Raw genomic sequence first — 23,729 nt, 5'->3', positions numbered from 1 at the left:
TATATATATATATATATATATATATATATATATATATATATATATATATGTTTTGTTTTCAGAAAATTCAATAAAAAAGCATCGACTATACTTCTATGGTGCAACAAGATGAAACAACATTCATAACATGGATATTACTGATCAGAATAACACTCAAATCTGAGTGATAGTCTAGCTATCAAAAAATACTTGCATGAACATTTCTGCTCATAATTTGCCTTTCCATGGTTTTCCATGAATTTGGGAGTTCGCTTTTGGTACTGGAACTTCCTCCTACATTAGAACATGCATGATAAAATACTTGTGTTCTATGAGTTTTTCTAGTAGGAGTGAGTGCAACACTGCATTATTGTTTGCCTTCTTTATATAAAGCAAAGACTCTTGGTATATATTATATAAGGTCACATTTGATGAGACAGATTTTTGGAATAACATTTTTTTTTTCTTGTTTATTTTGGGGGTTCCCAGGATGATCATTTTACCTTGATTCTCACCAATGTCCGTCTGTTTTGGCATTTTCCCAGCAGGCAGCTTTTTAAAGATTCATTTTTTTTATTGCCGTACTTCTGTTTGCAGCCTAAAAGCAGAGTGCAGAGACTCTCGCCAAGATCAAACACTGAGACTTCTCTAATTTAAAAGCACTGCAAATGAAAAATGACATAAACTAAAAGAAGTACAAAAGAAAACTTGGCAAATAGTGATTTTCACCGGGTTGTCTCGCAACGCACAAAGCCGAAAATCATGCACATTATGGGATTTAGCAGCGGGAAGCAGTAACTGAGTGGTAAATAATGAAAAAGACAACTTAATCTAATTCCCGTCATCTTTGTGCGTACGTGTAAGTAACAAGAAAAAGATGAAGTGTCATTTCTGGTAAAGAGTTTAGGCTCCAAGGGAGAGATTAGTCAGTCTCCCTCAGTTGATCCTTATTGTCCAGGATAAGAGGATGAGCACCAGAACCCCTCTGGAGAATTTTACTAACACTCTTATAGCTCACACAAATCAATAAGGGGATCAAGGATGGTTTTCATACGCCGACTGATTGTGTTGCATCATATTCATTGTAGTGCTCGCACTTTTAATAGTCTGGTCCTTGAGGGTGGCTTGCTGGCTAATAGTAAAAAAAGAGGTGATAATTGGACTGGATGCCCTTCAGGCAGAAAACCTGTGGTTTTTCTGTTTCTTCCTTTACAAATACATCATTATTCTAGAGAAAATGTTGAACCCACTGATACTTTCAACCTCCACAATTCCTGTAATCTTGTTCCGTAAAATCAATTGACTCCTGTGGTCAATTTTAAATGTAAGCGTGCTATTTATCAGAAGGTAGCGGATTGAAAACGCATTATCCTGAAATGGAAGATTGTAAAGAATTATCGTTTGCAATGGCAGAACTGTTCATACTTGCACAGACAGATGTTTTTGTCTTACACCGGCTGGAACAAACATCATTGTAAAGAGCGCCAAAAAATATTTCCTCGATTGTGGAAGCATAAACCTGCCATGAATCGCTGTGCATGATCGTGATTTTACCCTGTCAGCTTTCTAAATTAAGTTGCTGTCTTTTCTCTTACTCCTAACGTCCCTCCGATCATCCTTTGCCTTTTTTGGGTCAAGTATTTTTGGCCCAGAATCAACTCTGTTGCTACATTAATAAGCTACTTAGACTAGTTTTCAAAGAGGTGACATGCAAAAAAGACTTTTCTGGAGAAACTGGGAAAAGATCCGCCCTCTAATGTAAAGCGTCTATAGGTCCACACCTTTTTCACTTCTTAGCTGATGTTACAGTCTGTGTCTCTGCCTCTCCACAGCTGGATCAGGCATTTTAAGTAGATTTCTGCAGTTGTACCTCTTGATGAGTTTTATGGTTCAACTTGTTGTCTTAAAACTGACTGCAAGATACATTGAAATTTGTAAGTGCAAATGTTTAAACTGTAAATTTGTGTCGCTGTGCTGCAACTATCCGATAGGTGGAGGACAGAGGTGTGCCAGTTGTGCAGTTGTAAGGAAGATGACGGAAATGCAACTCAATTTTTTTCAATAAAATTTCTAAATTAGATATGGGGTGTAGTGGTTAAATTATGGAAGCATATGTGTCTCATATTCATTCATTCATTCATTTTCTGTACCACTTTGTCCCTTTCGGGGTCACGGGGCTGCCGGAGCCTATCCCGGCTACTTGGGCATAGGCAGGGGATGTCCTGGACAGGTCGCCAGTCTGTCGCAGGGTAGAACATCCACAATCACACACCCATGCACTCTCACACTAACACCTATGGACAATTTAGAGTTGCCAATTAACCTATGAAGCATGTTTTTGGACAGTGGGAGGAAGCCGGAGATCCCGGAGAAAACCCACGCATGCACGGGGAGAACATGCAAACTCCACACAGAAAGGTCCCCCATTGATGTATTTTTCATGTCCCCCAGCCGGGACTTGAACCAGGGGCCTTCTTGCTTTGAGGCAAGAGCGCTAACCACTGCGTCACCGTGCAGCCCCATGTGTCTCATATTTCAAAATAAAAGTCAATAACGGAAATACTTTTTCATTTTCACGATAAAGCTGCGTTTGTTGACTCAAAAATTTAAAATGAAAAAGCGATCCACCAAACAACTTTTTCTACTTCAACACTGATCATTCTGTCACTTAATTAAAATGATAAAGAACATTATATTTGACATTTAATTTTCAAAAAGTTCTCTAGTGTGTACCAGAATTCAATTAGAAATATCTATTTTGACATTAAAAGGGATTAACAGAAATGCTTTTTCATTTCATTTTGAGAATGCCTCTATGTTTTAGTTTTAGTATACGCTTTGAAAGTCTTTAAGTTTAAAACTAGCCCAAAACTGTAAAAAAAAAAAGTAACTTTTTGTTAATAAAATAGTCCCAAACGATTTGCTTTTAAGAAACTCAAAAAAATGTTGTAGCCGATGCTCCACTTTTTATCAACCTACAAATGTATAAATATAGCTTAGACTGGAAATTTTATTCATCACGCCATCAGTGGAGGGTCACAGGGGTTGTTTTAGCTAATCCCCACTACTTTAGGGTGAGGGCCAGGCAGACCCTAGACTGTCTACCACTTTTTTTCACATTCACACCCAGAGGACAATTTAGTCACCAATCCACTTATGAAGCATGTTTTTGAACTGTGGGAGGAAGCTCTTGAAGAAAAGTCACACAGGTACGGGGGAGAAGATACAAGTGCCGTATTGTAAAGATTACCCAGCCCAACCAGGGCCTTCTCACTGTGAGGCGAGAGTGCCAACCACTAAAACACTGCGCACCACACAAAAAAAATGTACAGAAAACATACATTTTAATGTAAGATGCAGCTGTGGGGTTTTTTAAGCAATTCTTTTTATAAAAAATTTTTTCTCTCTCTCTCTCTCCTTATCCATCTTTTTATTTTATCAGACAACATTGTTGTTGTTTCAAGAACCTAAATAATTTACTTTTACCTACATTTATAATTTTTTTCTTCCATTGAAAACTTCATCTTTGCTCCAAAGGAGCTTATGATGCTGATGCATTACTGGCCAAAAAAAAAAATGGAGTCACATCTGTTTTCAGCCAAGAGGCCTGAGTCGCCTAATTTTCCAGACTATTTTGGAGGGATGTGAAATAGGCAGATGATAAATTTAAAATAGGTTGAAGAAGAAGGGAGTGACAGGAAAGGATGGAGGGAAGCAGGGGAAGCAGCAGAGAGGTAATGAGTGAAGGCGGGTAACAGAATGAGCATGAAGGACAGTAACAGCTTCTAAAAATGGGGGAGAGGAAAAAGGTAATTTGAGGAAGAACAGCAATATTTGTTTTTCTGTGTTTTATTATCCCCCCCACCCCCCTGTCTTTGCACTCTGCAGGCCCGCAGAGAAAGCAAAGTAATCTGAACTGACACACTGCAGGCTGACGTTGAAGGTTTGATAGACCCAATGGGAAATCACCTTCACACAAAAATTGGTTATTCTGCATTTCATCAGCCTTTCAACATTGTTTTGTTTTATGGGTTATTTAATCATCAGTCTGTCACATGTCAGTGTTTATCACTCCACAAGCATATCCATTTAGAAACAGAGTAAAAAGTCATAATTTACAAAAAAACGTCATATATAAGAAACTGGCATGTGAGCTGTCCATCGAGTATAATTACTCATATTTTGAGCTTTTTAAATATCCTTTGGCCCTGATCACTTTAGCCTTTAGATTCTTCTTTTTTTTTCTCTCTCCCCTCAACTGCAGCACTGCTGCCAGTGATGCTGCAGCCTGAATGCCTGCCTTTAATACACAAGCTTCTCCCCGCTTTCTTTAAACTCCCATTTTCTGCATTGCTGTTGCTACCCATATAGAATCCAGAGTCTCAAGAAGCAAGTTCTTCTAGTTTAATAAGATCTAATTATCATCATCGTGGAGAAAAAGACTGATGTTAGACCTGAAATACTGAAACTCATTAGAGAGGAGCTTGAGCTCCCAAGGGATGCACACACATACAAATTATGGCTTCTGCTACACTAAATCCTGATTTATAAATCATAGTATTCTAATGACCCTCAACTTCATAAGGCTAAATGACCTCATTATACTTACTCCTCCTGAATCAGCCAGGAAAGGGAGACCTTTGTAACTGTGCTGCAGCTAAAAGAAAAAGAAAAGAACCCAATGCTGCCATTGAAATCAGTATTTATTCACTTAGCGGCTTATGAATTTTCCTAATGTATCTTTAAGAGACTAAAAAAGTATTTGCCAAATGCTGCATTCAAAAAAATGAGATAAAAGAAAATGTTTTGTTTGTTAAAACACCCACTCCGATCATCTTTTGATCTATTGGAAAAAATGTTACCAGTGTTTTTTTTTTATTATTATTTTGCCATTTTTAGCCCAAAAAAATAAAAATAATAAAAAATGTTTTGTATTGTAGGACATATTTTCTGCAGAGCGGCAGGAGCTCATTAGAAATTTGCCTCTAAGTTGTGGGCGTGGCCATTGGCTCAGAGTAAGGCTGCCCACTCCCCTCACCAGTGGGAAGCTGGGCAGAGGAGGGCTCTTTTGGTTTCGTCCAGCGTGTTTATTTTTCACAACAGTTTGGAAAAATAAAATACTCAGAAATGTAATTTTGAGATTAAGTTTCTTCAAATATGTCCTCTTTCATCAGAAAAATACCACAAAAAGATGTCATAAACAGGATTTTCATCGGAGTGGCTCTTTTAAAGAATGCTTCAGTAGTGAAGCTTTTTTCAAATGCATAGGTAGATTTGCCTCTTTTTACTTATCCACAAAAAGAAAGGAAACAAAAAGTATTCATTTTAAGGTCGCAAATGGACTTATGTTTATTTGTTAAAGCTGCTTCTCCCATTTGCTTTTTTAGTTTTCCAATGGTAACCAGCAGAGATTCCAAGAAGTCCCTGCACCCTGCTGCTTTTCCTCCAGATGCAGTTCCTGTGCACAGCTGCACTTTAAAATATGTCATTTGTGGCCCTTTTTTTAACACAGACTTCAACATTTGAGGTTTCAAAAATTCTTAAATAAAGAATCCCAGTTTACATGTTTGTTTAATAGGTTATGTGATCTCGACAACACAAACAAAACAAAAAAAGGAAAAGAATTGATGAATGCAATGTGGCATTCGGCTTTCCATTTCAATTTGTGCATGACATGATGGAGCCTTCAGTGCAGGCTGTTTGGACAATTAATGTCCAAAACTGCCTGAAGGCTTGTTACTTTAATGAAGATGATGACAGTGTGTGCAGAAGTCTTCTTCTTATCCACTTTTTTAAAATGTATTTTCATTTGCAACAAAGGATGTTGCTAAAACGGGAAACATTAAACCTGGAAGTGGCTCTTTATGAAAGGACAGGAGACAGCAGGAAGTGCTCAATTGGCTGCCATCACATCTTTTTTTTATTTATTTTTTGCCGCTATCACATGTCATGATTCAATTATAGCCAAGGCAGCTGTGTCTACTGTTGTCTGCACAATTCCTCCATCTGCTGATATTTTTTTCTGTTGCCAGCAGGTCTGTAATTTCTTTCGCTGGGTGTTTTTCCCACTCATGGTCAAATCCACGGTCAATATACAAGTACACAGAACACTATTGTGTGCTTGGTCATTTATGCAAACATTACTTTTTTCCCCCCACAATGCATCAAACAACCTAAATCTCATTTGCAAAGAAAGCTGCAACAGCAATGTGAACAAATAAAGGCCAGCCCGCGCTACCCTTTACAGCGGGACCTCTGCTGCCTGAAAAACGGCTCTGTCACAGCGCTCCAGTGCTGTTTTATGTATTAATCTAATGCATAAAGATTCACACTCTTTCCTTTATTGCTACACATTCAATTTGCAAGACTATAGATTCCGTTATTTGACTTATTATTGTTATCGGTGCTAACCAAACGGCTACTGAGCGGGAGAAACGGCAAACTTTATATTTATTTTGCTCACCATGCTTTCATACATCAATGGAGGTGTTACGAGTAAAAGGAGGAAAACACGTCTTCTTGTCTAACATAGATTTGTGTTTCCTAGCTCTATTTTTTGCAACTTTTTTTCATATAAAATGTATTTCATTCCTGTCGTTGCTTTTCTGTCAAGCTCAGGTTTTCTGTTTTTTGGATGTGCTTGAAATGTGTATCTTTTAGGACTGAAAGAAGGTACTTTTTTTTTTCTTTGGTGGATTTATTTTTCTGTTTGTGCTACTCTTTCCAACAATTCAACTGACAGAGATAGCTCAAAAGCTTCTTAAAAAATGGATTTCCGTTGCATTTGTTGGCCAAAAAAGCTGCAGATCAAGCAACGGTTAGTCACATTTACTTGTGGGACGAGACAAAGTGTAATCCAAACGTAGTTTTTGTTTTATCTATTTCAATTGATTATTATTTTTTGTACATATGTCCACCTTTTGACTTATTTCCCATTTACGACCCAGGGTAGCTAAAGCAAGAACTTCCAGGGGAGTGTATTAGATTGAGAAAAGAGCACATGCGCATTTCTGTTTTCAAACGGACACAAAAGAAATCAGCTTGAGCCCTCCAGTTGTTACACTGCAGGCATTCATCACGGCAAGCACACGCTTGATGAAGGACTGCAAGAGAAAGACGGGGCACTGCCCTCTGTTGAGAGCAGCCTAGAACTACAGGTCATTCAGAGGGAGAAGATGGAGAAAGACAACTGGAAAAAGAACAGACAGAGCAGAATAGATGAACTATTGTATTGTGCAGTGCTACAGCTCTGATTGGTAGGAGCTGCATGACTGTTAAAGATAATTGATTTGGCTGTAATTGCACACTATGGGCATAAACTACATAATCACTGCAGTTGCGTTTCCCGAGAACAGATTATGTTAGTCAGTGAACAACACTGCAGCTCAAATATCTGCCTCAGAAGGAGAATAAATAAAAGCATATAGTCGTAATATAAGATGAGTAAATAGCTGAAAGAGGTTAAAATGCAGGTTATTGTTTTACTGTTTATGAAGCTCAATAATAATAGTTAATGATCATCAATAAAATATTAAAATTAATTTGAGATAATTGTGTCAAACATAAAATGACAAATAAATAATAAAATAAGAAAAAAGTTATGTAGAGTTCACATGATATGAGCCACTAAATGTCTATTTAATACATAAATATGATATTTACATATATTAATGCATCATTAAACATCTGCTGCAATAGAACAAATATTAATAAGGAAGCCAAGCACATCATGGAGCATCTGATATGCTTGTTGCATGTGTTCTATTTCTACCATATTTTCTGCACTATTAGGCACACTTTTTCTAGGTTAAAGAAAATGACATAATAATTAGGAGTGTCCCTAAATATCGATTCATTCTGGTTTCGTTTACTGATGGTGAAGTGATTTTGGGAGGTACATGGCGCTTCGTCAAAACCAACCCAACACCCACCTAGATTGTTTGAACGCGTCATGCAGAATTGTTGGTTCCACAGCTCTTCTATAAAATCATTAACCACGATTTCCCAAAATGGCTTTATCCATAGTTTGGAGTTTGCCGCTCCATGGTCTGAATAAGAGGGTGACATCTCCTTTGATAGATGATGATGAGCGCTAGTGCCGTGGAAGAAATGTGAACATATCTGCTGTAAATCAAAGGATTGTTCACATCCATGTTTTTGAATGACTTATCACGTGAGTTGGTTCGTATTTATTTACATAATTATGATTTTATGGAAACAGTGTAATTGCGAAATTGTGTTTTTTCAACATTTCTAGAATTTTGATAACGTTTTGCGCATATGTGGAGTGGAAACTCAGCTACACGCATGTTCTGTTTAGTAGTTAAAAAGACTAAAAAGTCATTCAAATGATTTTTCTAGGGTAAGTCTGCTAAATTACCTTACTTTTTTATTTCAATTTTCTAATGATCAGATTTAAAAGATTTTTTTAAGAAACAGAAGCTGTCAAAGACCTTATTGAGCCAATTGAATAAACTTTGCAAATACCAATCTCCCTCCATTACACACATGTTTCTTGGATGACCTTCTGTTTCAGGAAGCAGTAAAAACTTGCTGTTGGTCTATTTGTGTAAAATAAAAAACACATTTAAAGCATCAAATGTCCCTGCATATCAAATGAACTTGGAAAAGGGGTTTGTGTTTGCGCACACTCGTGCGGTAGTTGTACCTGTGTTGCAACACGGTTGGCATTTAAAAAAAGACTAAAGTCAAAGTAGTAGTCGCAGCATTAGCTGTAACTGACACTCAGAAAGGTCACCTCCTTGCAGTAAGCAGCACTTTATCTACATTTAGTGTTGGACAACACTGCGTGTTTTCTCGTCTAGTGATGCAAAATAATGCTAAGTGAGCTTGCAAACATATTTTTTCAGTTCTGGCTACTTATCACAGCAGGACTGTGCATGCAGCATTTAATCAGAATAGGACTGTACAAAGGAAATATTGTTTTTTTTCCACTGATGTGACATTTTAGGTGTTTTTCAGGAGCAATATTGGCTAAAAGAATTACGCTCTGTCAGCAGGATAAATCTATCACTCATTTAATAGGATTCCTAAACAATGAGTCATTGTTTTTCTCTTTTTAAAATGATTTTCTATTAGAATCATGGAAACAAATAGTGCCAACCTCACTGTCCTGGCATAAGGAAAAACAATGAAATCCATTTGGATTAAAGGCTGAATTTATTTTAGAAGGAATAACTTTTCCCTGTAAAGATTACCTGAAAACAAATTCTGCAATTTGGGTGAATCACATCTTGAGATAGATCCGCTATTAGAGTTTTACAAAGAAACACAGGAGAAAATAGCTCAGAAAATTACCATCTTAAACTAAAAAGCATGCCTGAGTAAGCAAAAATGACTGTTTTGCAGCCCTTTCGCCCACATTGCCTTCCAGCCTCCCTAACAGTTTTCTGTATCGTTTTCATCAGCAGTGCTCCCTTAAGTTTGCACTTTGAAGCTAGTGTCTGAAGTGTGAACATAGAGGGAAGGCTTCAATGCATGCACGGCAAAAATATATTCAAGAGTCTTCTCCTGCTGAGTTTGAAGCCTCCATGTTTGCATTAATTGTTTAACACTCAAAACAAAAATCAGAAAGTTTATAATATGAAATATATTAAAAATGTTCAAATATTCTTTTTACATATATTCAAATATTGCTGTTTTTTTCTACCTAAAATTCCCATTAAGAGCTTTAGCATTAGTTGAGGTTTTCTGTCCCGTGTACCTGTGTTTGTTTGTTGCAAAAAGTGTTTTTGCAGTTTGTTTTGAATTTGACACCTAAGGGAAAGACTTCATCAAACCATGCATGCAGTAAATCAAATCAGTTTGGAAGATTATTTGGAGGACATTATTTTGCTTTCATTGTTTTTCTGCTTTGTTTGCATCTCCATCAGCTGACGGAGAATTATTTGCTTGGCTTTGGCAATCTTTGCAGCCGACGCTCCACATTGCAATAAGAAAAATAAATTGTTTTTTTTTCTATAACATATTGGTTCAGTGGAGATCAAAGAATGAATTTCAATGGTGCAGCGATGAGATTTTTTTGGTATTTTAAATAAAGTGTAAACTGTTCAAAATCTACACAAAACATAAACACCTTATGTTCTTACTTGTGCAATTTTTTTAGGTAGATTACAATATTGAGTTACATTTTAACACAAACAGTTCTTTTTCTTTTTCCCTGCTTTCAATAAGTATTAAGTCTTGACTTTTGAAGTTGAATAACTTAATGTTAAATCGCAGTTTATGTTGATATATGCAAACCCTCCCCAGACTGAACATTTGTCCTTCTCCTTGTTGCAGAGTGGAGGCTGTGGGATACCAGAAAGTGCTGCAGGTAGACCTGGAAGTGAACGGCCTGATGATGAATCAGGGGGTACGGGAGGTGACGTGGCAGGTGGAGTATCCACTCACCCGCACCCTGACCACCGAGGTGCAGACCCTAATCCGTCTGGCACCGCAGGACCTTGGTGGGATTGTGCCACTGGCAATGGTGAGCAACAATCTCCCAGCAGAAGCACTATAGTGTCCATCAATGTTATCTGCAGCTACATTGAGGCCAAGATAAGCTCTGGGGATAAAGTTGGGGAAATGAGTAGCAATTAGGGGTGTAACGATACACATAGTTGAACCGAACCTTTTCGGTACGGCAGTTTTGGTTCGGTTTACTGCTGGACCGTTTTTTGATCCAGCTGGTTTGTCACTCGTGGTGGAGAGACGAGAGCCGAGCTGACAATTGCCTAGCTGCGTTGACCCATACTCCTCACACGCTGTCACAGTCTCCAAGAGGGAGGAATAGACGGTCAAGTTGGTTGCTCCATCTCCTTTCCGGTATTAAAACCCATTAATTATGAACAGACATGAACAGCGTAACAACATGAACCTTACTTCTCCTCACAGCTCTCTAAGTTATGGTGAAGAATTCAACCCTCAAGATTTCACACTTCCCATAAGTCTTAGTGGCTGCCACAGTATTAACTTTGCACCGAGGCGGAACTAATGTTAGCCGTGAGTTTCCTCTGAGACACTATTAAGGGACGCACAGTAAGCGTGTCAACATATGGCTAATGCAGACGCGAGGCCAGAGATGAGGACCCCCCCCCCCCCCCCCATCTCCTTACGCTCTCCTGTGTGGGAACACTTTGGCTTTGTTGTCAGCATCCATAAAGGGAAAAAAAAATTCATAAGTTCATAAAATAGCAGTTCATATCAGCCAGATTTGTTAAACAGCAGCACCGAACCGAAATGTACCGAACCGAGCCCTACGAAATCCTGAACTGAACTGAATTGAGATTTTAGCGCAACGTTACACCCCTAGTATAGCCCAAAATGAATGCTTAAGGAAATGGTTATAAAGTGGTTTACTTTTTAAGATTTGCTAAGCTCCTATTGGGGACCTCAAATGTTTAGCTATTTAGTGACCGGTTAAATAAGAAAATATAATGTATCTTTTATTGTGTTAAGAAATCCCTTATCTGTTCATCTCTGCATACATTTGTACTGCCAGGATGACCCCCGCCCCTTACATATGCTAACAGAGTAACGCACATGTACTCAAACCAGCCTTCTGTTGAATTATTCAAGTTCTTTCATGTAATATTATGCTGATGTGTAGAGTCGACACACAACCTGCAATGCATATGTCCTCTCTGTCAATACTAATATATTGAAAGTACGAGCAAAATGGTGGAAATAGTATGTGTATATATACAGGGATAACATCTTAACTTTTTGCTTGGCAACACTTTTTGCTTTTTACTGTGATATTTGTCAAAGGGTAGGGGGCTTTTATTTTATTGGAATGATATTACAACTTTCTTATACTTTGCTTTACATATAGAATGGAATTATAATTGCTTTTCACAGATGTAAAACAAATAAGCTGGGTGATGTTTTTGAACTTGTTAAGAAGTTTTGAAGCTTGATAAGCCATGGAGCCGTTCAGCACGAGCAAAGAAGTCATTTTTAGCAGCATAAGGAGCAGAAAATACATAGATTTACAAGTCTAACTCAACGCTTTCTTGAAACCACATGTAGCATATTCTATTCACACTGGACTACCTGAAAGTAGCCCATGTCTGTCACCTACAGTTGGAAGAGGCTTGGTGCAAGATTTTGAAGCAGTACAAATCTTGTGAATCTCACTCCAGGTTATTTCTTTCACAGCTCTATCTGTCTATGAAAGACTTTGTGTCATCTAATTCCATCAGGGAACAGACTGCAATTATTCATTTCTCCTTCATGATCAATTTTTAAAAGGTTGAAAGGTTGGCACTTGCATAAATTAAACGGGACAGCACGTCACTACCAAATCACAGTCTCTGATTGGTCAAAATTCAAGCTAGTTCAAAGCTACATTCACACCGGCTTCTGCAACGTGCATGTCAGCGGACACTTTTAATGAAAAGTCTATGCATGTGTGGGTTTCGCGCTTCTACATTCAAAACTCACTCTCATGTGTCGCTTCGCAAGTTTCTATGTCAAGTTAAAGAGTTAAGTATATTTAAATGTTAATTCATCACAAAAAACAACTCAAAAGTGGTACTTTGATCCATTCACACATTTCTGAGTATTTCTCTAAAGACCTGCGCTCTGAGCACCAGCCCCTTCTATAAAAGTGAAAGTGGGGGGAACAGCCCCTTACAGGAAAAGTCTGCGCTGCAGGCACCACCCCCCGGCCAACCCACACACCTTCTCCGCAGTGATTGTCAAAAACACTTTTGCAAGGCTCCACAATATACATATCCATCTTTGCAAAAGCTCAAATATTTTTGTTTTTCGTGGGTAAAATGCAGAAACGCTGCCGAGGCCAGCTCTAGGTTGTCGTCATGAAATGGGCAGCAGCCACAGGGAGCAAAAGCCTGTGCCTCAGAGATCAAGTCGTCTTACTTCCGGATTGTAAAATGAGCTGCAAAAATAGCATGCTTTTCATTAAAAAATCGTTCTTTAGTGAGCCAAAGATAATATATTATCATATATATGGATATAGTTTAGAGAAGGACCTAAGAAAAGCATGATATGGGCTATTTAATTAACGGAAGTGGCAAACATTTGTAAATCTATCATGGAGGAGAAATTATACATGGTAGTCAAAATAGTGCATTGGCCCTAACTCTGCACCTATAATGTAAACAAATGTTATCTTGTTTACGAGATAATATAAAATGTTGGGCCCAAGTCTAGCCTCTGACTTTAATGGAAAAAAATGTGCTTTTCAGTGGCCTCATAACACCCTGGTTAACGTACACCTTTGCTCCCTGAATGACAGATTACATTTACATTTGAACATCCCAAATGTTGATGAATTAGTGAATAGCCTCAGAACAATTGGATTGTAATACAGACTCTGTAAACAGGATAAACTGATGTTTAATTGCTTTTTGAAAAGTGAAATGAAAATCATTCATGCAGCAAAGAGATAAGAGTAATTAAACATCCTTTCTTTTCCGCTAGTACACATTCATATAAAAAATGGATAGAAGAAGTGCTTTCTATTACTGAGACAAGTGAGTAACAAAGCTGTCTAAATGTTTTCTCCAAATTTGTCTTTTAAATATATATATTAGATATTCCTAAATAATTTAGAATACAATATGAGTAAGATTGAATACTTTATATTCAAAAAATGTCAAGTTCATTTAATACGAGAAGAAATTATGGTTTTAGTCATTTTGCTAAATGTGCACTTTTATGTTCTAAAAACAGATTGTGTCCTATAAAATGTTAAACTAAACATTGAATTCAGTTCGACATTAATATAGTTTCATATCATAAAGTGTAATTTAATATAATTCTACAACTACTTAGGAATGTTTTTATTGAAACTATTTATCCTTTGAACTTTGAAGTGCTTGTCTGTAAAGAAAGACTGTGGCCAAATAATACTCACTTCTTTAGAACTTTATTCATTTATATAAGACTTTTCATTCATTTGAAACATGAAGCACTCTACACGAAAGCAAATAAAATACTCACAGATAAAGAAACCAGGACATTTACACAAATTTAGCTGCCCTTCCTCCCGAGGTTCCTCCCTCCACCCACCCAGTTCCCCCAAAATACCCCTTATGTATAAAAAGGAACAAAGACTTTAGAACTGCAGTTCTAAGAAAAGTGTCTGGCTTTGTACTATTTTGTATAAGTAATATTATGGGGATCCTTTTATTGCAAGGCCCAGCCCAGCCACAAGGGTCATCATTAGCGCCCGCCCAACACAGGGCAGTGCAGGGCCCACTCTACAGTTTTTGACCACAGAGTGGGAACCCAGCCGTTCCAAAGAGAACAAGCACCGCAACAACAGCCTCCCAACAGGCGGAGCCGGCGGTGCCCAAGATAATGGATCCCTGTGAGGAAGTAGTTAAAAAAGCATTAAAAATGATTAAAACATACCGTAAAATATTGTGAATATATTAATAATATTAAAATGGGTAGTATATTAAAATAATAATTAACTATAAATCATTCAAATAAAATAAAAAATAAAAAGAAAAGATCAAATTAAACAATTACAAAAGTTATGTTAAAACTAGATCAAAAAGGTGGGTTTTGAGCATCCTCTTAAAAACCTGTAAGGTCTCTAAGGCTGTGCGGCAGGCTGTTCCACATGCAAGAACCATAATGGTGGAACGAGGCTTTAACATGCATTTTGGTCCTCACCTTAGGAACAACTAAGAGGCCAGTGCCGGAGGTCAGTGAGGGTTTATCTCTTAATACCAAATCATCTAAATAAAAAGGCCCAAAACCAAAACAGACATTTGTAAACCATTAAGAGAACTTTCAAATCAATCCTGAAACGCACAGGGAGCCAATGCAGCGATTTCAAAACCCTCTGGTCCTTGTAAGACCTCGTGGTGCTGAGTTCTGTATTTTTGATTATACTGCTTTTGACCAGATGTTGCGTTTTATTGAATTTTTATTTTTAAAATATTTTGTTGCACGTGAGCTAAAATAAGATAAGACAGTATTGCATTAACCCTATTTCCTTTCACACAGTAATGGGAGGCAAACAGGGGACTGCAGTTGTAACTTGATGAGTGGCTGCGTTTGTTTCTCTATTTTGTGGCCTGCACATCACAGCTTACCCGACAGCCTTATCTGTACCCTGCTCTCAATCACACACAAATACACACACATAAAGTGAACACTTTTGCCCTTTTGGCATAAGAGAGCCCTTAAACATAGTTTTTCTATAGTGTTTTGTTTAAACTGAGACAAACAGTTATAACGTATCTAATCTGACCTGTATGTAACGAGGTTGAGGGAAACTGAAAGTGTCTCATCACCAAGCTCAAAAGACAGAGGACCTGCCAGCCATAAGTGTGCCACTTTTACCGCATCCTCCCATGAATTTTTGATCTCTCTCTTGCTGCGCTGTGCCTCTCTGTTCTCTCATTAGAAGAGACAGTCAATGTGGCCCCCTTAGCTCTTTACAGTACACCCCAAATGCTATCATTAGCATTTTTTGTCATTCCCTCTGAAACCAACTCGTTTTCAGACTTAATAACATGAGCTTCTCAGTCCTAAATCATTTTAATCACTGCTATTAACAAGAAGCGTCACACTCTTTTTGTTTTTTGGTCACTTTCTTTGTCTTAAGTTGTTTTATTTAGGTCAAATGTTACATTCTCCATTAATATTCAGCACCGAGAGTTTGACAGATGGTGATATAGTGAGGCAATAAGGATGACACAATTCATAACAAGCTGCGTCCTCCGCGCTGCATGTGAATTAAACACAAAATAAATGGCTCCTTAAATATATTGTTTGCTCACTGTCCTAGAGTGTCACCCGAACTGGTCCTGCACGAGGCGGCCATCAATCACATTGTCTTCTTGTCGAGAGCAGAATTTAAAATTGACTGACAGAGCAATAATAGGATGTGCAGTGCAGATATCCGCCGGCATTCCAAGTGATCACTGCACAGAGCCGTCCATCTGCATGTGCAGCTGTAATGCGCATGAAAGCTTATTTCATGGATGTTTCTTCATGTGTTTGCAGGTCTGTAGATGACTGCTCCATCCTTCTCCTGTGAAATTTAAAAGCATTGATTCTCTGAACTGACCCCTTAAGAATTGAGCTTTAAATTAGGTTTGTTTGTCATTCATGTCTCTGATCGTCTTTCCCTGGTAAGAAACGGCAAAAGACAGGGAACTAAAACAGAAAATGTCTTCAGTGTTGTTTGACTTGACCACAAGGCTGTCAGATTGATTTCCTTTGTATGAGTTCACCATAAGGGGATGCTAAAATAAAAAGCATAATGCAAACAAACTTAAAAAAAAAAAAAACATTAATTAACCATCCAACCAAGTTAAGAATAATTAAGTAGTTCCCTAAGCCATCCATCAATTCCCCTAAACCTGCCTTAGTCTTGTTTAGGGTCACAGGGTTGCTGGAGCCTGTCCCAGCTACTCCCTTGCAAAAGTGGGGTACACCCTGGATAGTTCGCCAATCAATTAAAGGTCATAAACCATAAGCTACGTTCACACTGCCTTCTGCAAAGCGTGTTTAAGCGACCACTTCCAATGAAATGTCTATGTAAATGCATATATATGTGTGTTTTAGATGTCTAAGTTCATAAGTACCAGTTTGACATTTCGCACCATGCCTTTTCCAGCTACAGGTGGCTGACATCTGCTAGTATTAGATAGCGACAGTCCAGGGCTTTCAGTGTATTCTTGAACTCGCTTTACATGCCCGGTGTTAACTTAGGGACCAATCTGGGGTCTCCTATGAAGCTTGTATCAAGACTATGGGAGGAATCTGGAAGATCCCAAAAAAAATCCACTTGCATGCACAAGGAGTGCATGCATGTGGATTACCTCTATCTGCTAAACAATGCCGGTGTTGGGGGGGCCCTGGCTACCGCTACCGCTTCGGCGGGGGTCTTGGTGTGGGGGACGGCCGAGCACTTTCCCTCTTCTTGCATTCCATCATCCACCTCAGTGGAACATAAACATCCACCTGAGCAGAGGGGTCAGGTCACTTTTGCACAAATATGTGTGACAGATTGAAAAGCTTCATGTGTAAGTTTGTATGCATATGTGCGTGTGAACTGTACAGCAGTTGCACATGTTGACATGATTGTATGTGAAGATCTTTGGAGCCAACAGGTATTTTTGTAACAATTGAGTACGTGTGTAGACAGGCCCCATCCCTTTTGACAGTCATGATGATATTCCTCCAGCATCTTGTTGCTTAATGATTGTAGCCCCCCACCACTTCTCTAGTCATCTTACAGACTACAGAACTCCCCTCTTCCCCCTTTCTTCTGTGACCTTACCCCCTGTCTCCAACATCCCTCCCTTCTGTCCTCTTCTTTTTTTACGTCCAATCCAACAAAAAAAGGGATACAAATGTAATCAATTTAAATAAAGTTTAGCCCAAATTTTAAAAGGGGGTATAAACAAATGCACACCTAGCGTGTTAGAAGATCCAGAACCCCCTGTTGTAACAGTAAAAGATGACAAAATGGCTATATTTTTTTTTACTTTGGATTTATTAACATTCTTACTTTTTGTATATTTTTGTATATTTCTATATATCTATATTTGTGGTTCCTTTTACTGTTTCTCTATCTAAATAAATGTTGTACATTCTTACCTAATCCGACTAAAAAGCAATAAGCTGTCCTCAGCATACATAACTACGGTGGCCCTAAAATGCAAATCACACCAACAATTCACTCAGTGCAAAGTCATATTAAAGAGAACAACAATAAATAAAAAAGCAAAAGAAAAACTTGCAAAAATTATATTTTTAAAAAAAGATGTAAAAAATTGGACAAAACAAAAATGAAACATTTCAGAAAACAAAAGGAAATTTCAGAAGTCTAAATCAAATGTTTGAAAAAGAAATGCAATAAGAAATCAGAAAGATAGGCACTATGGGACCTTTCTGATTGGATGATGATATGCAGTATCACTTCGTGCTAAAAGAAGGAAATTAATTGCGCTGGACCAATAACACACACTTGTGCACATGATCTGAACAACAGACCCACAAAGAAATGTCACTTCATCAGTCCAACGAGTGTCTCACCTTTTTTCAGCGTCCAAGACACACATTCTGCCAATTTGGCTTTACTTTGATACTGCGCCAGTGCATTCTGTCACTTGTTGTTGTTTGTTTATTTCCCACTGATGTGCCTTCACTCACTCTCGTCTCCCCCCCAACCTTAACCTTCTAAATCTGGTTTCAGAGTCCCCCCCCCCCCCCCTCCCCCAGCTAGGAGCCAAGACCGAGCACAGTAAAGTCCTTTGTTTTTCTTAATCAAACGTCCACCAGGAACAGGAGCGAAGTCTGCAGAATACAAAAAGGCTTTACAAGAGACAACAGACCATCACTGCTGATGCAGCATTTACGCCTTTAATGTTAAACTGGGAAAATGGCAAGAAAAAAACCAGACTCAAAATATTTAATTTAATCGGAAGTCTTTAGAGATGCCAGTAAATGATAGCTTTTCCCAGCAAATAGTCAGACCTAAAAGTTATGAATCGATATGTAATTAATGAGTAGCGCATTAATCACTGCATTTCAGGATTTCACAATCAATCATGATACCTCATACCTGAACACAGCAGGAGGATTCTAGTGGAGGTGCAACTTCTATTTCATCCCAAATAAACATGTAATCATGTTCATTATACACCGTTTTAAAACGGAATTTTCCTAAATGATCATTTTCTTGACATCTTGTCATTTTGGTCCTTCTGCTGCTTCCATGAAAAACATATTTTTCACCTTAGGGAGAAAAAAATACGCCTTTTCTCTCCTCTTTGCTTGGTCGCATTCTTGTGATTTCAGTTATCAGCACCTTGCTCTGGCTCCTCTCAGACTCCAGCATAAGAATGCAGAATAACTTGGCCACTGTGCCTTTTTCCCAAGCTACGTATAACCATAAAAAGATTACATTGTAAGAGCACAGCTCTCCCCTGCTGTTGTATCACTCTTTTCTGGAATAAGTGGAGGGGAAAAAAATCTCATCACTGGAGTTGTTGATTCCTCTCCTTTAGCTTTCATTTTATCTCCAGCTATATGGATGGTGTGATGTTCCCATGTTATGTTGGCTAGGAAAGAAAGAGGCAATGTATTGGGGATAAAACTTGTAAGAGAAATGTAGATTTTAATTTTTTTAAATGAACTTAATGGGTACGACTGGTTCTGCACAGGACGTAGGAGGAATTTAGGTCAGGGATGTTTATCCAATCTAAGAAAAATCAAATCATTAAGGGAAGGTTGAGGCTTTTGCGCACATTCACATCGGCATTCTAAAACTGCACTACGTCCTCAGGTAGTTGTCTTGGTTTGGCTCATCTCCATTGTAGTCTGGGTTGAACAGACAAACTCTAATCTGCCTGTAAACGGTAATGCTCGGTCATACTTGAAAGTGAACTCTGATGAGGTTTAGTCACAGTTTGATTGCTGATGGACTATCCATTTGAACAAGGAGTGAAGAGAACCAAAAGTAAATGACCTAATGACCTAATGACATGTAGTTTGAGGTATAAATTAGATGAAAATAATAATAATAATAGATTTATCTGCGCTTCTCAAGTCACTCAAAGCGCTTACATTGTGTCCATTATTCATTCACTCCTCGTTCATCTTTAGTGATGGTAACTGCTGTTGTAGGCACAGCTGCCCTGGGGCAGACTGACATAGGCGTGGCTGCCAGTTTGTGCCTATGGCCCCTCTGACCATCACCGCATTCATACACATTCACACACCAGTGGAGCCACACTAGAGGCAAGGAGGGTGAAGTGTCTTGTCCAAGGACACAATGACAGTTGGCTGGGGGGAAGTGGGGATCGAACCGCCAACCCTTTGATCATTGGACCACCCACTCAACCGCCTGAGCCACTACCGCCCCACTCCAATGAAATTGGTGTTTTTAAGTTGTTCTTGTGGCATTTTTCTGACAATGGTGGAAGTGTTTAAATAAAATTAGGCTCAAAATTGCCTTTCTAAGTAATTCTTTATTCAAATAGCTGTTAATCACCAGCAGAAAGTAAAAAAAACACAGGTAAAATTTCAAATTAATTTTGCTGCTCTGCAGAAACTATGTCTTAGAAAACGACAAAAACATTTTTTTTTTTTTTTTTGCTAAAAACTGCATGATCATTATTATTAAAAAAAACACACTGGGTACCCTTTTAAAATAGATCAAAAGATGTTCGGAGTAGATTGGGTAGACTAGCACCTTGAGTGGTAAAGCTATTGGCTACAACAATCTGGAAGACTTTTTAACAGCCATTTAAATATGCGGACAAAATGAGTAAAATAATACAAAGTATTATTACTTTCTGTGCTAGTGAGGTTTTTTTTTCCGTTTTGTATTCCAGCCATCATGGAGGTCACAGCAGCTGCACTCTAACTGGCTGTGCAACTTCAAGTCTAGGTTTAGAGAGATGTTAAAATTGCCCTGACATTCTTGTCTGCAAATGACTACAGACCTACAGACCTGCACTGGGTACTAAGCTCACCTGCAGCCTGATATAAAGGTTCAGAAAACATTCATGAAACTCTGCACCTGTCCACACCATGATAGGTTTGGCAAGCATTTGCAAAATGTTGAGAATATTCACAGGACTATGCATACACGTTGTTGGGAGTACAGTGTTCTCTCGTTTATCGCGGCAGTTGCCTTTCCAAAAATAGCCTCTGATAGGTGAAAACGGCGAGTAGGATAACAGATGTTTTAAGGAGATTGATTTACAAGGTCTACAGCCAATCAGGACGCAGAACCCTTTGCGCTCTAAAAAAATGTTTAAAAATCAGCGAAATAGTAAGGCTTTGTAAGGCAATTTAGTGAGTGGAAGAGAACTAAAAGGGAGATGAATGAGTATTGTTAAGTTCATTTTTTTACACAAACACATAATTTGTCTCCTTTTTGGAAGGTGTGGATACTCCAGAGGAGTGTATGGACTATGGTCATACATGCCAAAATGCCACCGTGTGGCAACCTAAAAGCGATTTTTTTCAGCATTTTGACTGCTGGCCGCATGGCACCCTCTGGAGGCGGCAGTTGCATTTCAACATGCCACACGGCGGCCATCGATCTTTTAAGAAAATGTTTAAATTAGATGGCGATCGGACAGTTTTACAACATTGGGCACTGGGCACATTTAGAGGTCTCGCCATGGCAATCCAGCAGCAGGCATGTTGCAGGAAGGCAACAGCTAGTAACTGACTGAGAGGAGGGTGTCCAAGGTTCACCAAATCGTCTGAAGATTGGCTGATTTCTGCCACTCTCCAGCCACCTCCACCGTGGATCCAAATGGGGAAATGGCATTGATACTGCACTAAATTCATAATGGCGTTGATAGCACCACGACGACTCCAAGACCTGCGTATTGGGGTTAATGCTGAGAAGAAAACAAAGAAGACAAAACATTGTGCTGTCTTGGGAGGCATGTTGTCTAAAAATGTGTAAATTTTTTAATCGACAAGGTTATAGAGTTTGCTTAAATGCTGAGTTGAAAATGAGAAGTGGTGCATAATAGCCTGCTTTTTATATACCCCAGGCAGCTGGCGGCTGGCGGCACTTGATATGGAAGGACACCGTCTGGAGACATTTACACATTGTCCAATCAGAGCTGCTGCTGGGCTGTGATCTGGGTGCTAACTCATCAAAATCAAAATCGTATGTCGCAAAACTGACGCTGTCTGCATTCATGACCATGCCAACAATCTTTAAAATAATCAGGCAGTGGCAGCTAATCCAGAAGATTCTGCTGATGCCTCCCCAGTTGTATATCTGACCGTCACATTGGGAATGATGAGGACAGGGCAGAGACAATGCTGACAATGACCATTCCATGTCTTGTCCGCCCACTTGTAGACACAAGGTTTTAATCTGCTCTTTGATATTTTTAATTCAGAATTGAGCTATCAATGCATCAGCATGTGAATCATCCGCAAAGTCTGTTTTCCTCTGTTGAATGTGCTGCATTGACAACACAGGCAACTCAAGAATCCAATCATTTCATCTTGACCACTGTGGGGAATATTATGCATGTACAGGTCTAGTTGTGTAGACTCCCAGCCATCCTCGTGGACACCTGGTCCCCAAATGTAATAAACGTTTTGCTCAAAGACAGATTTTACCATTCAGATTGCCTGTATTCACACACACAAACACACCAACCATTCTGCCAGCAGCGCCTCTGTAGGTTGTTTGCCACTGAATACATGATTCATCCTCAACTATATCAGCCCCCACACGCTCCACCCTTGCATCCAGCTGCACACAAACGTAATGGCCTTTTATCGATTTGACTGCCTTTCTTCGCTTTTCTCTTCTTTTCTTACTCTGTGCTCTGCACTGCAATGAGAGGTGGTTAAGAGAAGGAGAGGTATGGGGGGGGGGGGGGGGGGGGGTCAGCTCAGCATCAAGTGTGTTTCTGCTTGTTTGTGTCAAACTTTGTGTTCTCAAGAGTGGAATATGTCATTTATTAGCTAATAATGGGGACCCTCAATGTGCTGATTGTTTATCGGGTGTTGTGTTTTGATTTTCAGCCATAAGGAGTGTGTCTTTTTTACATTTTTTTTAAACCCAGGAGGGTTTTAGTTAGCTAGAGTATTTTTTTTTTCTTCTTGAAGGAATTGAATTGAATTTCAGAGAAAAGAACACCTTTGGTGCCTTACCCAAGACTCAAGCTGTCAACTTCAATTTCACAGAACTTCAATCCACAGCTTGTTGGCTGTCTTTCTGCGGATTAAAAATGAGCCTTTTTACAATCAAGCTCTTTGCAGTGCGGACAGTTTCCATATTGACCGTAGCTGGAGCTCATTAAGACCCTTGATAGAGGTTTTCCCTCCTCTTAGTAAAAACAGACACTTCTATTACACGAGGACAGAGAACATGCAGATGGTAGAATATTTTATATGAGTGGCATTAAAAAAAGAGGCTGTCTGATGAGCACCTCTGAGGTATTTTATGCAGAATGCATGAATGCCATTTCTTGATCTCAAAGGGGAAATGAAAGGATAGTACTGTATATGGAGAATAAAGTGCAAAAAAACAACATTTAAGTAAAGTGTAAATAAAAAGAATTGATATAAGTGTTAGAATGCCGACATTCACAACAAATTCATATCTTTATAATTTTATATACACTAAGTATAACAAATATTAAAAAAAGTTATAAAAGAAAAAAATAAATATAAAAAGTGTAAAAAAAGAATAAATAAATAATATAAACAACTAAAGGAAAAAACCCAACAGGATACTGTTGATACTAAAACAGTATATTTCACACCTACTGCACCATATTTTACAGTATACTTTCATATGTAAGATAATCTAGGATGGTATTATTTTAAAGGGCCTATATCATGCAAAATCAAAATTTCTGAGCATTTAATTTAATTATAATCCACAAAAACTAGTGGGATCGCACATTGTGACGTCATAATAAGCAAGGAACAGCCCCTTCCAGGAAGAGTCTGCGCTGTCAGCACTGCCCCCAGGCTAACGCACACACCCACTTTCTCCACAGAGCTAGCGGTGATCAGCGAAACGCTTTCCTTTTATATGCACGATATGCACATCCATATTTGCAAAAGTTCGGATGTTGTTTGTTTTTGTGGGCGAAATGCAGCCGAGGCCGACGATGCCGAGGCCAGCTCTAAGTTGATGTCATGAAATGGGCGGCAGCACCAAGGAAGGAAAGCTGGTGCCTCTTACTTCTAGGTAGTAAAATGAGCTGCGAAAACACTTCTTATTCCATTAAAAAACTGATCTTTAGGTT

General features: G+C 38.7%; 1 protein-coding gene across 1 annotated transcript in view; it reads left to right on the top strand.

Annotated features, from left to right (window-relative positions):
- LOC101175418 (transmembrane protein 132C) overlaps positions 1–23,729 on the top strand; it is a 243,408-nt gene that overhangs the window by 193,808 nt on the left and 25,871 nt on the right. Inside the window, exon 5 of the mRNA XM_011481983.3 lies at positions 10,282–10,471. Coding sequence (XP_011480285.1) covers positions 10,282–10,471 — 190 coding nt within the window. The remainder of the gene's footprint in view (positions 1–10,281; positions 10,472–23,729) is intronic.

Source organism: Oryzias latipes, chromosome 12 (assembly GCF_002234675.1).
Source record: "Oryzias latipes chromosome 12, ASM223467v1".
In the NCBI taxonomy this organism is placed as follows: Eukaryota; Metazoa; Chordata; class Actinopteri; order Beloniformes; family Adrianichthyidae; genus Oryzias; species Oryzias latipes.
The sequence above is the reverse complement of the archived record's forward strand: the minus strand, read 5'-3'. Positions and strand labels throughout refer to the sequence as shown.